Source organism: Pezoporus occidentalis, unplaced genomic scaffold, assembly GCF_034315485.1.
Source record: "Pezoporus occidentalis ecotype Australia unplaced genomic scaffold, CSIRO_AGI_Poc_V1 ctg98, whole genome shotgun sequence".
NCBI classification, from domain to species: domain Eukaryota; kingdom Metazoa; phylum Chordata; class Aves; order Psittaciformes; family Psittacidae; genus Pezoporus; species Pezoporus occidentalis.
In genome coordinates this window covers 973,752-988,596 of record NW_026916347.1, presented here as the reverse complement: position 1 = coordinate 988,596, position 14,845 = coordinate 973,752, and the positions used below count along the sequence as shown (strand labels likewise).

General features: G+C 43.1%; 1 protein-coding gene across 4 annotated transcripts in view; it reads right to left on the bottom strand.

Moving 5' to 3' along the window:
• SEC31B (SEC31 homolog B, COPII coat complex component) overlaps positions 1 to 14,594 on the bottom strand; it is a 37,448-nt gene extending 22,854 nt beyond the window's left edge. For 2 of the 4 annotated variants that reach the window (XM_062606724.1, XM_062606727.1), the window contains exons 1-10: positions 14,462 to 14,594; positions 11,242 to 11,330; positions 8,464 to 8,587; positions 7,478 to 7,673; positions 6,618 to 6,713; positions 5,400 to 5,540; positions 4,819 to 4,961; positions 4,470 to 4,569; positions 2,315 to 2,476; positions 270 to 422 (exon numbers count right to left, since the gene is read on the bottom strand). In XM_062606724.1, coding sequence (XP_062462708.1) covers positions 270 to 422; positions 2,315 to 2,476; positions 4,470 to 4,569; positions 4,819 to 4,961; positions 5,400 to 5,540; positions 6,618 to 6,713; positions 7,478 to 7,673; positions 8,464 to 8,587; positions 11,242 to 11,320 — 1,194 coding nt within the window. In that variant the 5' untranslated portion in view covers positions 11,321 to 11,330; positions 14,462 to 14,594. Of the gene's footprint in view, positions 1 to 269; positions 423 to 2,314; positions 2,477 to 4,469; positions 4,570 to 4,818; positions 4,962 to 5,399; positions 5,541 to 6,617; positions 6,714 to 7,477; positions 7,674 to 8,463; positions 8,588 to 11,241; positions 11,331 to 11,680; positions 11,819 to 14,352 lie in introns of those variants that run through there. The other 2 variants (XM_062606726.1, XM_062606725.1) reach the window with 2 other exon arrangements.
• Between the last annotated feature and the right edge of the window lie 251 nt (positions 14,595 to 14,845).

Sequence of the window (14,845 nt, the reverse complement as noted above, 5' to 3'; positions counted from 1 at the left end):
TTATAGCCTACAAGAACAGTTTTTATGAATCTTCCTTAGCTTTGTTAACTCCTACTTAATAACCTCCCATTCTCTGCTATAGGACTCTCTTGTTGGAAATACATCTGAATGCTGAATGTTGAGCTGCATGGGACCCCATACTGCACCTTAAACAGGCATTAAAACAATTAGTAATGGGAAGATAAAGGTTTCTCTAGGGAAAGAAAAGGACTATGTTGCAAGATGACACATCTACTGCATTTCAAGTTAAGGATGATCCATTCACTTACTGCAAATGAAACCCCCACAGGTCTGCGAATCCACTTGGGTGGCTTTTTTAATGGTGGAATCAAGGTGGTCTGAGCTACTTGCTCCGGCACCTGCAGAGGAGGGAGGATCTGTCCTGTCCCAAAGGGATCCAAATTGTTGAAGGAGGAAGAAATCTACAATCAGATGGAGAAAGATGTAAGATATAATTAAATTTCTCTCAGCACAGAGTAAGCACTAAAAAACTATTGCTTAGTAATTAGTTGCTTTCCCTGATGATGAAGAAAGAGGCTAGTAGGCTATTACAGCATCTCTTACTGGAGTACCACCAAGACCCTCTGTGAGGTGAATTCTATTTCCAAACAGTTCCAGACATAATTTGTCAAGAAAGCTTCACCCTCTGAGATTTTCAAGTAATTCTTCCCTTGCAAGATGCAAATTCCCTAACAAACATTGCTTGGCCTAGCATCCAGCTAAAACACAGAAGTTACAAAGCTACTGTTTCATGCAAGACAGTGGCAACACATGATCAAAATTTGTCCAATTTATTTCTTGTTTTTCTCAGACAGGAATGCTGTTTCCCCTTCTGTTGCTGGGGTCTTTCAAATGGGTTAGTTTTAAGGACCATCTCAAGCTTTTAGAGCTTAGATGAAGCTAGTGAAATAATCTCTCCAGGCTTTCTTGTCTACACAAAAAAACATTAAAAGTGGCCCCTGATCTGGATTTCTGACACTCAGGAAGTCAGGAAGCATACATACAGTGCTGTTCAAAAGCATTCTTAATTTTTAACATTGTTGGTATTGATTTGTTATTTGCTAAAGATAATCCTGTTCAAGATTTGTTGTTTGCTAAAGATAACTCTCTTCAAGTCTGACTGGACCACAGGGCATAGCTCCAAAATAGAGCCAAGCACCATACACGAAAGGAAGGCCAATCAAGCTAAGGCTGCCAAAGAATCACAGACAAGACCTACGTGTTTTGCCTTTCAAGTCTTTCTTGAGGGGAAACCAATTCCAAAGAAAGACCATTTCCTGAAGGAACAGCTATACCCAACAGATCAATCAGCCTAAATCTTCGAAGAATAAATACACACTACCAGGGTAGCAGTAACATTAATCACCAGGTCTTCAGTAGACTTTCTGTCCTGATATCATGAAATCTGGAGAAAAGACTTCTCCTATTTGTGTTCTTACTTGTTATTCTGTTTATCTAGGAGTTATTCGACAATACTGTTCTCAAATTTAGAACAGTGGAAGTGCGGTACATGATCATGAAGAATGCACAGAAAGAAAATTCTCCATGGGTTAAATAAATCCTTAATCTCCTACAGCTATTGCTTGATAAAGTATTTTCTACCTCTTGCAAATCCTATGAAACTGAACTCAGTCAGCTGTAAACTACTATATAAATAACACTTATGCCAGCTCATATGTATTCACTTAAAACCTGAATTGTTGGCTGGGAGGGAATTAAAAGACTAGACACCAGATTAAAACTAAAATTTTAGACAGTACTGACATTTAATCTGTTCAGAGGTTGCCCATCTATTCATTGGCCAAGTAATGGGTTTCAGTATCAAAATATTTATGCTCCAAATTATAGTAAATTGACTTGAGGAAAATTGCTAATAGTGTCTTATAAACTATGTCTTAAAATTATCTTCTAAACTAATAAAGAATCACATACTGTATCAACTAATATCAATGTATTTAACATGATGACAAGACAAACTTGTTGCTAACAGGTGTGCTGCTTTACTTTTAGTCTAGTAGCAATAACCATAAAATATATGTAACATTAAAACTACACTTGGCCTTGGTTGTCTTTACACACTAATGAATTTTACAAGAAATACGAAGACACCTTTGTCCAGAGCAATGTAGTCCGTTTGGGACTTGGTGGATATTAAGAACCCCACACTGGTTCCCACACCATGAAACTATCCAACCTGGTGGATGTAACAGACTGCATCACATAAAATTCATATTGTTACACATGTGCTTCTAGCGCTCTCAGAAGTCAGGTGAGTAACTGCCAATCAAGCCATAACACGTTCACAGGACTTTACCTTGTCAGCCTGTGTCTTCTGCTGAGCTTCTAAGTTCCCACCCATAACAGAATAAATGTTGATCCACCCATCAAAAGTGGCAGCAGAGAAGACTGCAGGATTCCTAGGACACCACTGGACGTCAAAGCACCACTGACTCCGAATGGGCAACTCATAAACCACCTATCACAGAAAGAAGGCAGATGTACAACATTAGTCCTACACTTTCCCTAAATTAATGTGACACAGCAAGTGTGTCACACCCTATTTGCATATCACCACTGTATATGAATCTTTTATTTTTGCTTCTTGAAGGACACATTTGCAACTGAGTTATAGCACATTTAGCCCAAAAAGCAGAAAGACACAGAAAGCTGATATACAACAGGATTCTGATTGTTGTATATATAACAAAATCCAAAAGCAACAAGTCAGTTTTGCTCTGCTTCCTAAGTACTACAGTATCAGAGTGGTATAATATTGTCACACCTGCTGTTAACCAAGGGAGACACACATAAAACAACACAAGAAAAACAGAAGCCAGAAGAGGAAGGTGTCATCAGCAAGAACATATAAATATAAAGAATAGTCTGGAATAAAAATTTACAAGGAAAACATAAGTCTATAGAAAAAAAGTAAAACAACAAGAGGACTTTAACAGCTGTAGATGAACTATGAAGGACACCACAGCCAACAAGTTTCTGGTCTAGTACTCAAAAAACCAAAGTTCAATTCATGACCCAGTCACAGACTTCCTGCCTCATGTTGGGCAACCCACTAACACAACCTTGACTTTGAACCTCCAGTCTGCAAAATGAAGAGATTTCCTTTATGCCTCACATGCACATAGCACAGAGAACCACAGCTTCTTTTTCTGTAGAAACATGATCTGTGTTGTCTGTTCCAGGTACAAAAATTTGCATTTGCTTATATTAAAATGCAGATTGCTAATTAACAACAACAAAAGAAAAGGCTACACAAAAAAAAAACTATAAACCAAGAAAACACAAACAACAAACAAAACCACAATCCACCAATACACGAAGAAATCAACCCTTCCCCAAACTTACCAGACCAGGCATTCTATAACTGCACTATCCTTACTACTGAAAACCTTTCCAATTCTTGTATCAACTGAAAATCTTCTGTTCATTAGTACCAAATCAGGAGAAGTCCCTTAACAATAGTTCATGCATATATGTCTAACTTGAATTTGGAGTGCAAATCTACAGCAGCATGCATAAAGATAAGCCAGCTGCACTAAAACTGTTTTCTTGTTTTTAGATTTTTCTGCTATAACACAGCAAAAAGACTTTTGTAAAATTAGACATCAGGAATGCTTCAGAGTCTGAGTCTCTTCTAACCACTGGAAATGCATCAAACCCCATCAAACCACAACAGCAGCATTTCATGCATTTTATGAAAATGGGTTTGTTTGTTGTTTTTTTTCCATGCCTCCAAGGCTAAGTGAAATTGTCCCACAAAATAAATCGAGCCTGGGGCTCCTGCTGAACTTTTTCAGTATTGAGAGAGTACTTTCACTATGCTATCATCCAGACCAACTGCGTGAATTTTGTTCAAAGTTCAAAATCGAGTTTTATCCAGAAACTCTGCATTGAAAGAGTAGGTGTGCAAAAAATTTTTACACAGTCCTGTTTTAATTCAGGTGATATATAAACATTTCAAAGAGAGCAGTTTTGAGATATATGACTAGATAAGCACATACATGTGAAACCACTGCAATATGAAAGTTCACACACGTTTAATTAGTTGTTCCCCTCTCAATGACCCTAACAAATGCTCCTCGTTCTCATTCAAGTTTCTCCCCAAAAAACTTACTACCCTAGAAGAAGAAGAATCAAAAGGATGCACAGAACACTCAAGTGTGAACATAACAAGAGTAATCATAATTAGCTGAAATCAAGTTTTAATTAAAGCTTTCTTCCTTCTATAGTCTCTGACACAGATACAGCAAAGAAAATCTCTGCCTGTCTCTGTTGTTTTCAGTTTGGATAAGGACAACACTCTCACATTCACACCAGACAGGAAGAATGTAGAAGACATACTAGAAGAAATTCATTGGCACTCCATAAGGATACAGAGAAAAGACACACACACAGAACAGCACACAACTCTATAAAGCAGACCACGTGTACTTAGAGCTGTGATTATGTACCTCCCCCACACTTGGGTTCCAGCACAAGATCCGGTTGTCTTTGGCGCTACTCAGCAGCAGTTCAGGGTCAGCCTGGCACCAAGAGACAGAGAGAACTCCCCTAAAATAGATCAGAAAGAAAAAAGTTATATTTCATACAGAGTCCACTCGCCCAGCCTGTTACCAAGAAAATAGCATGCACCGGTACTTAAGCTCAGAAATACTAGTTCTCATCTCTACCATTAAACATTCATCTGTGAAACAAAGCAGACCTAGCAAAAAATTATAGGTCTCCTAAGTCAAGTCTCTCAGATGTCTACCTTTTAAAGATGGAGATTCTTGAAGAGGCACACAACAAGCAAACCCTCACCTTGTGTGCCCTTCCAGCTGGCTCAAAGGAGAGGTAGCAAAACGTAAGTCCCATATTTGGATCACTGGCAAGCGGTCATCCTCAGAAGAAAGGACTAGCTGGGTTGCAACTTCTGGATGCCAGGCCATTCCTGAGCAATGCATCTAGGGACAAAAATAGCATAGGCTGAAAATTCAGCAAAGCAAGCTGGCAATAGCACAAATAGTCCAGAGCCATATCATTCTGCACTTGACTAGAATGCTTAAGACAAAGAAAAACTAGAAATATCTTGCTGTGGGAAGTATTTTTACCTTCACTACACAGCAAAAAAAACAAACCCCACTAACCATACAGAAGTTGAAAGCACAGGAGGCTTCTCATAAATGAACTGTGAACACAGAAACTGAATGCAAGGGTGCCCTAATTTTAAGAACAGTGAGGGGTCTTGTTTCTCCACTTCATTAGGTACAAAAAGAGGTATATTAGGAAAACCAACAGCTCCCACAGTAAAAATACTTGATCCCAAGAGCCTGTGCCACTGTTTCATAGTCACATGCAGCATGTCATAAGCTGGTTAGAATTACAGCCTCTCCTCCACTCACTCTGTTACTGTGGTCACTGACTTTGATGATAGGCTCATTCTTCCTGAGGTCCCAAACCACAGCCTTGCCACTTGGGTGAGCAGATGACAGGATATGCTGCACCTGCCGATTCCAGGACACCACACTAATGTCTTCATGAGGCTGCCAAGACAGGAAAGGCCACACATCCATTATCGCCATGCTGAGGGAACACTAATCACAGGATTCTGTCACTAGCCTAACTAAGGGATTTGATATATATAGACTTCTCTCTTCAATCACTGATCAGCTGGAAGTAGCAGCAGCACTGAGCAGAAAGACTTGGAAGCACAGGAAGTCCTTTACTCAGAAAGTATAGTGGATAGTCAAATTCTATGGGGGAACATCACCTGGAAAAGCACCTTTGCATTTTGGGGACAGGTGCTGGATTCTGCACTGACCATATGTATTACAAATCAGTCCATAGAGAACTGTAGCTGAGAGAACATAGATGCTTCTACCCTGACTCCTGGGATGAACTTAATGTGTGCAACATTTCAGGAGTGCAGTGAGATGGAAAATGATGAAGCATTCAAGGCTAATTGTTGTTACAGTATCTACCGCAGCACAAGGACATAGGCAAGGAAACAAACAGGAGGCTTACTGGAGGCAAAACATGGCCTGCTGTTAGGCAAGTTTACTATGATTTTTTCCACTTTCAGGAGTTGATTGCCCTGAATAGCACTATCAGCACCAAAATATCAGAAGCTTCTTCCTCTTCAAACTTGGGAAATGTTATCCGGGAGTAATAGCCAAGATGCATTAAATGGCTCAGTGACTCTGCTATGGATATTACTTTCATGAGATATGAAAAGCTTCAGCTGAAGCCTGAAATAAATTCATCCCTCAGAGAAGGCCCAATAAACCTTCTTAATCCATCACACATGCCCCAGCTGGATCACAAGATAAACTGGTCAGTTACTTGACTCAAATCCACAAAGAGCTTACCCATCCATGCAAAGTGCATCACTCCAGCACTTGTCAGCCTACCTCCCCCCTCCCTTTACAACACTCTTCCACCTCCCCAGAATGAAGCTAATCAGTCACTTCTGATTATTCTTTCTTCTGACAGACATCAAGGTCATTCTCCCTTCACAGCTTGACTAGACAAGGATGACTCCACACACTCACATCTTTTTGCCTTGCCTAGTAAGATTTACAACTGCAGAGGTGAAACTATCCAGAGGAAAACTTCTTTACCTGTGATTTAGCCCCTGGAGTCATAGGCACACTGAAGTTATTCAAGTCCCAAATGAAAATTTCAGAATCATTGGCTCCAGAAGCCAAGAGGTTACTCTGTAGAAGAAAGAAAAGCAAAGCTGAGTTTCTGCTCACAAGGAAAAAGGACACATTTCTTACAAATAAGTGTCAAATAAGAACTGCATTTTACAGCCACTGGTAAGAAGAAAGGTAATAACCAGATTATAAACTAAGCACATCTCTGGCCCCTGTGCCTTCAGTTGCGCCATGGTACAGACTAGTTTAAAATCTGCCTAGCAAGCTACATGTGCAGGTGTCTGCTGTTAGTCATCATGAAACTCTGGCACAGGGGTGCAAGCCACTGCCTCTGGCCAGCTGAGCCTTTGCCCTGCACCCCAGCACCACGTGTATTTCTTCTGAGAAGATGCAGGCTTCCCACGAGGGTCTGCAGACAACTTTCAATCTGCCTTTGTGTTACCACAAGAACTGTGCTCTGTTCACTACTTGCTTATGTTGCAGTCCTTTCAAGTGTGATCAGAGCTCCACTGAATTAAACACCAACTGAACAAATTTAAAAAAAGAGGTTCTGATTTCAAATGTGCAATGGTCTAACATGTTACAGTATTACAAGACACGATTTTACAGGGAGATAAGAGACTTAACCAAGGTCACTGGGGAATTCAGTGGCAAAGCTGTGAACAGAACCCAAATCAGAGTCCCAAACCAGCCTTGTGTCACAACTACCATGCCTCTTTCAAGTTAAGAACTGTTTCTTCAATTTATAAATCACTATACTCAAGGGAAAACATATTTCTTAACATGGAGGTTAACATTCCCTTGATTATGTTAATGTTGCCTACCTGGAAAGGGTTGAAGTCAAGAGCCCGAACAGGACCTGAATGTTTTTCTGTCTGCCCAATTACAGGCTCGCCCTTTGAAGCCAGGATGTGGTGCACACTGTACATTGTCAGTACACCATTATCCCCTCCACCAATGATCACTCCGGAGGACTCTGGAGACCCATTTCCAAAGTTACCCCAGATCAGTTTATGAAACCTAAAAAATACGAAAAAAAAGCTGGCATAGGCCACAGTATTTGGTGGAAATCAAGATGTCCTCTGCATTACCAAAAAACACATCCATGTTCCAACCTATCAAACATAACCATCAGTCTGCACCTTAAGTAACCATTTCCATTTTTAAGAGGACTATGGCTTTTACATGCAAGAAGAGAAATGAGCTTCCTTCCAAAGACTTTTAAAGAGAACTTACAGAGAAAGAGCTAGTTTTGTTTGTTTAAAATGTTTAGGCTCTCATATGATATTTGATGGGTGATATCCTCTAACCTACACTGTATAGAAAATTAGATTAGAGGACTATGTCCCTTTCTTTTCAGAGCTATTTTCTGAAAATTATGTTTACCACTTTTATGAATATGCTAGCTAGAAATCAAGACTGTTTCTTACGCTGAGTGCAAGCATCACCTACACTGATGAGCCTAAGAAGTCACCTTTTCTAAAAAAGCTGGAAAGTAAGTTTCAATCTGCCTCTAGTGTCTTCACTGGAAATCATTAATCCCAGCAAACTAACAGAAAGACTCTACTGACTGACTACCAGTATAAGTCCTTTGAGGTTTCTCCAATGGTCCAACTGCTCTACTTTTACACCCAACACAATGTGTCAACAAAAATATTCCATTCTTGAAGACTGAGGTCAACTAATGCAAAAGATCATTTTATACCCTGAAAACATGTTCAACATGTTTTCTCCTCCCCTCCATTCTTGTACCAGGAAAGCCCTTTTCAGTTCTACTGATTGATACATCAGTATGAGCCTCTAGTAGTACCTGTTTGAGGCAGGAAGTGTTCCTCTCTGCTTCATGTCCAGGGAGGGATCCCTGAAGTCAACCTCAAATATCTCCAAGGTGGCATTTGTACTGAAGGATGCATCTAGTTGCTGGGCAGATGTTCCTAGTAGAAGTACAAGGACAACACAAGTGGGCACTTTTTTCAAGAGCACAAGCTACAGAAAGAGCAAGGCACTGTAAACCTATTTCTCCATAACCAATACAACGTTGGTGTACCTGTTCAAAGAGAGAACATGTCTGAACACCTCAGAAAGAGAGACCAGTAACTGTAACAAAGACTTCAAAAGAAATTAGAACTTCTTCAATAAATTTTGGGCACCAGGGTCACTGTTGCATGAATAGCTTTCTCTCTTGGGATAGATAAAATTCATATATCTTTTTCCAAGCAGCCATAGCTTCTGATATTAAGTCCTTACCTAACAGATAAGTACAGTCACATTATGAAAACCAGATACAATTATGATCCCAAATATTTCTGTATACTGCTCCTCAACCATGACCATGAAGTCTTAATCAGAACTTTTAAACCTAGTCTACAGCTGAAGTTCTTCAACCTTAGTCAACTAAACATACCCCAGTGACCCACAGACAGCAGTCACCCAGTGGTGGCTTCCTCCCTTCTCTCAGCTTACAGAATAAAAGCTAAAAATTGAATTGACATTGTATAATAGGATGTTGACAGGCAAACAGTCACTCAGTTACCACAGGGATGCTTTGTAACATCTATGGCACGGAAAGTGCCCAAGAGACTATTAAAAAGCAGCACAAATTATGAAATTTTGCAGTTTCTGACCTAAAGCAGATGAAAGCCAAGACTGTTGGTCCAATCAAAACTCTGGCCTCATTACAGAAACACAAAATAGACCATCTACCCCCAAAACGGTGCTGTTGCTTTTAAGGCAAAAGTTGAAATTTTGTCACTTTCTTTTGACATTCATCACTGAGGAAAAAAATCAGACCAAAATAGCAGTGCTGGGCACACAACTATGGTGAGTTGACCCTGGCTGAACGCTGAGTGCCCACTAAAGCTGCTCTATCACTGCCCTCCTCACCTGGACAGGGGAGAGAGCTGGACAGGGGAGAGAAATATAATGAAAGACCCATAAGAACATAATGAATGCATGGGTCTAGATAAGAACAGGGAGAGATCATTCACCAACCACTGTCATGGGCAAACCAGACTTGACTTGGGGAAATCAGTTTAGAATTTATTGATTATTTATAACCAAAATCAGAGTAGAATAATGAGAAAATAAAAAACTAAAACTTAAAATACCTTCTCCCCACCTTCTCTTCTTCTTGGGCTCAGCTTTACTCCCAAATTTTCTACCTCCTTCTTCCTCAGCAGCACAGGGGGATGGGGAATGAGGGTCATGGTCAGTTCATCATACGTTGCCTCTGCTGCTCCTTTCTGCTCAGAGGAAGGACTCCTCACACTCTTCCCCTGCTCCAGCCTGGGGTCCCTCCCACAGGAGACAGTCCTCCACAAACTTCTCCAGAATAAGTCCTTCCCATGGGCTACAGTTCTTCATGAACTGCTCCAGTGTGGGTCCCTTCCATGGGGTGCAGTCCTTCAGGGACAGACTGCTCCAGCTTGGGTCCCCCATGGGGTCACAAGTCCTGCAGCAAACCTGCCCCAGCACAGACTCTTCTCTCCATGCTGCTACAGGTCCTGCCAGGACCTTGCTCCAGCAGGCTCCCCACAGGGTCACAGACTCCTTTGGGCATCCCCCTGTGTCAGTGTGGGGTCCTCCAGGGGCTGCAGGTGGAGGTCTGCTCCACCATGGACTTCCATGGGCTGCAGGGGCACAGCTGCCTCATCATGGTCTGCACCACGGGCTGCAGGGGAATCTCTTCTCTGGTGCCCGGAGCACCTCCTCCCCCTGCTTCTTCACTGACTATGGTGTCTGCAGAACTGCTTCTTCTCACTCTTCTCTCCAGCTGCATTTGTTCCTACACAGTAACTTTTCAGCTTCTTAAACACATTATCCCAGAGGCACTACCACCATCACTGATGGGCTTGGCCAATAGCAGGTCTGTCTTGGAAATGGCTGGTATTTGCTCTATTGGACCCAGGGAAAGTTTCTAGCACCTTCTCACTGAAGCTACCCCTGTAGGCCCCCACTACCGAAACCTTGCCATGCACACCCAGTATAACAATCCAAACTGTCAGTTCCACACAGACACTAAACTCACCTGTTGCCAACTCAGTAAAGAGACTGACTTTGCGCTTCAGGAAATAAAATTAACAGTGATGAATAATATCAACAAAATTCAAATGTAAGGTTTTGCAGAAGTATTGAAAATTGAATGTTAACCAAAACAGGCAACTTTAGGGAGAAGAGGTTTCTATTATTTGATTGCCAAGCCAGTGATAATGACTGCAGACGAACAGGAGTAAAAGTGAGCTTGAATGAACATGACCAAAAAGAACTTTTTTTCTCCCCATGGACATACCAAGTATTTTTCAAGGCACGCAGGTGAAGCGCTCATGCAGACTTAACTGGAAGTTATATCAAAACCCCCACGTATCCACCCCTTGAAAAATCACTAGCCTTTAAGGTGTCAAAGTCTGGCACAGACATAATCCTCTACCAGGCACTTTAAAAAGCATAAAGGCTGCAATATTCTCAGTATATTGCTAGTAGGTTTTCCAGAGATTATTAAAGTGGGAGCTGTTGAAAGTTCAAACCAACTGTACATAAGATCTCTCTGTGACTCACACTTTAGTAGTCAACAAACTGTGAAGAACTTTACCTGTTGCTAGGTAAATGGGGTGGTGGTTTGCTGGACTCCATGCTTGGACAGCTGTTCGCTCAATTTCCTTTAACTTCATCTTCCAGGCTCTAGGAAAAAATTGACACAGTGGTTAGAACAGGCAGATAAAATCAACACAAAAATAACTGCACCAGTAACAAAATATCCCCCTTACCAGGATAACATGAGAACAATTTGCTCTTACTAGAAAGAAGTTACTTGCTACTTCCTGAGGTCGTGAATAGAGTTTTACTGGAATTAATTAGGGTATTTTGGGGGATTAATTAAAAAAAAAAAAAAACCACACAAAAAAAACCACCCCAAAACAATCCCAGCTGTCTGACCCCAGATTTTGTTTCATATATAGCTCTCTCTTTCATATACTCCAATTACAGAAGAGTTTCAGGAAAAGGAATGGGATCTACATTAAACAACATACTCAGGTCTTCAGTCCAGGTTGGTTTAACTGAGCTGCAGAAACTAATTTAAACAAATGTGTCTGCAAAGCACTAGTTGCTCTCACTGAATAAGCTGATGTCAGTGTACACATACGCAAAAGGAATCTCAGGGAAGGCTAAATTCCAAGCAGAAAAGTGACGTGGCAACAGAAAACAAAGTGCAATGCTAGCCCACGCCAATTCAGTTAATGTACTTTGCTCTCACTCCTCTGAGAAGCAAACGGAAAAAAATCATTTGACTTTCTGCTTGACTTTGTAAACAGCAGAAGGTGAGAAGAAACGATCCAGAAGTAGCTGCTGGGTTTCAATCTCAGCTCTGACAACAATTCATTTTATTTACCCTGAATGGATTAACTGACACCTGTAAAATGGGAGCACGACTTCCCCATGTCACTAGAGAGAGATTAGTTGGGCAATAATGTAGCAGGATAACTGAAATTCAAACATCAACAACAGGCAGCCAGGAGGCTGCAAAACTGAGAATAAATGCAAATTATTGTTCCACATAGGATCTCATTCTTGCTGAGGCAAAAGGATCCAGCACCTCTCTATCCCAGACTGTGCCCAGGCCTTCTGGGCATGTCAGCAACATAAATGATGCGCGTCTGTAGTCATTCACAGACTAGCAGGGTCACTCTCGTGCAGTTTCAAAACCTTTTGAGCTTGGCTGCAGTGTGGTCTCATAACTCTAGCTAAACAGAGCTGCTAACTATCCAATCATGGTATCATGCCGAATAAAGTAAAGCTGTCAGCAGGGAGTACAGCACAACACTCTGCATCTTGCCAGCTTGCTGTGATTAACTTCTCCTTGGTTACCTGACACTGTTTTTATTAGCTGTGCTGACAGCTAATTCATGGTCTGAATCACGTGGCCCTTTGCTCAGATGCTGGGCTACAAGTGTCAGTTTGGAAGGAAAAAAAAAAAAAGAAAAAATATTAAAATCCTGATTTAACTCTTAGGTAAGTGATCCTTCTACACACAGTGCATGTCTGTACCCATGTATCCAGCGCAGGACTCCCGATCCTTAAAGCAGCAAAAAGCCCCTCTTTAGCAACCTCTTGAGGCTACCCGAGAAAAATTTACAAGTATTCAACTCTTCCACATGAGAATTTTCAGGGAGATGTTGCCACCTGCTGATACCTCCCAAACCAGCATGTGAGACTTCTCAGAAAGCTCATGCTTTACTCAGGACCCCCGATTAATTAATCACGACTATCCCTCCTTCTCCTACAGACATCCGATTACAGCTCTGAAGTATTAACAAATCTGAGTCCCAAAGGGAGCCACATTATTTCCCTGCATCCTCTCCTGCACAGGGTCCTTAAAAGGTAACAGTGTCTGCACAGCAAAACCCAGCAGATCAGAGCACTCCCACCAGTGGGAAATGGAGTGCATGCAGATAAAATAGTGAAAAGTAAAAGCACATGTTCTCAGATCATGGTGGACCATGCAAACAGTGCTGACAGGGGCAAAAATTACTCTCAAGTTAACATACGTTAACTTGAAATACTTGCAACTTTAGATTCTAAAAGACTATGTGGTTGTTGTATCAACTAATTGACCCTCAAAGCTGCCATGATAATCATCACTGGTATCACTCTAGTGACTCCTCTCTCTTGCACCACCCAAACACTGTCAATCAGAAATCCCCTCCTACTGACTTTCCCAATCTTCCTCCTGCACTGGGCACCCAATCATTTCTCTTTGAACAGTCCTGCTAACACTGGACTTCCCATGCAGCACCCAAAGGAGCTGACAGCCTGAACCCACTTAGCTAAAGGTGGAACTTGGGCAGAACAAAAAAGATTTGTCCAAGGTCACACAGATGACAAGCAGCCACCCTAAGAATTGAAAAAGGCCTCTCAGCCACGACACAATGGTTAAAACACAAACCACCCTACTGTCTCCACATCCCAGCATCAATACGAAACCTGTGTACTGCCCCTTTCCTTTGAATTGTGCTGACACTCTCCTTTTGCAGCTCCCCAGTACCCTAAAACCAGGCTGTTGTCATAAGGGCTTATTATAAACCCCGATCACAGAAGGCACAGAGACACTAATCTCTGCTAATCGGTGTTTGCAAGGCTGGGTTGTTGCAGGGCAGGGCTCAGCACATTCCTCCATGACAGCTCCCATGGTACATAAAAAAACTTCTTGTGCTCTGAGCACTTTCAAAAGCTATTGCTAAAGCATCACAGCGCTGTACAGATAGCAGTGCATGCACACATATCGAGTCGGCCTGCTCTGCTCAACAGCATTGCACTGTGTGATAGTGAAAAAGAGGGAAGGCCCAGGAAAAAAGCATTGATGGAAAACACCGGGTGTCACAAACAGGCTCTCGGCCACGCCAGAGGCCCCTCCACGGCCCATGTCAAACAGCTCAGCTCCACCCCTCGGCGCTCCTTGCTCGACGCTGCCCAGGAGCCGGCCCTCCGGCAGAAGGTAAACAATCTACCGGGGCTCCCGGGACACAGGGCTAGGAACAGAACCACGGAACCTGGGGACGGAGCCTGCACACCGACACCAGGGCCGGTAGGTAGCAAAGCGGGCCAGGGCTGGGGGGGGGACACAGAGGTGAGGGGCCCGGCCCTGGGAGGGCAGGGGCGCAGCAGGCAGAGCTGGCCCGGCCCGTGAACGTTCCTGGGCCCTTACCCCTGGTGGCGGGGCTGAAGGGTGCGAGGGCAGGAGCAGCTACTCGCATCAGACCAAGATGAGCGGAGGCGGCGGGGAAGAAGGGAGGAAAGCGGGCGGCGGCCCTTACCGGCTCGCTGGCCGTCCCTGCCGCGCCGGAGACCCAAGACTCAGTGGCTCCAACACCCAAAGGCTCTGCCAACGGTGGCCGCCGGGAGCCGAAAAGGCGGCGTCCGCGAAGCACCGCCCGACACCCCACCTCCGCAGCGCCCGCGCAGGCGCCGAGGCGAGCACCGGCAGTTGTGGTACGACCGGGATCGCCGCTTAGGGCGGGAGCAGACCCCGCAACCCCGGCAAGGGCGCGGGAGCCATGCCTTGGTTGGGCCACAGCCGCGCTTCCCTGTGACCCGAAAGTGTGCGTGTGTGCGTGCGTGAGGGGGGCTGGCTCGGTCTCTCCTGCCCAGGTTCGGGGTGTCCCTTCCTCTGCCGCGGCACCACAACCGGGGACCTCAGC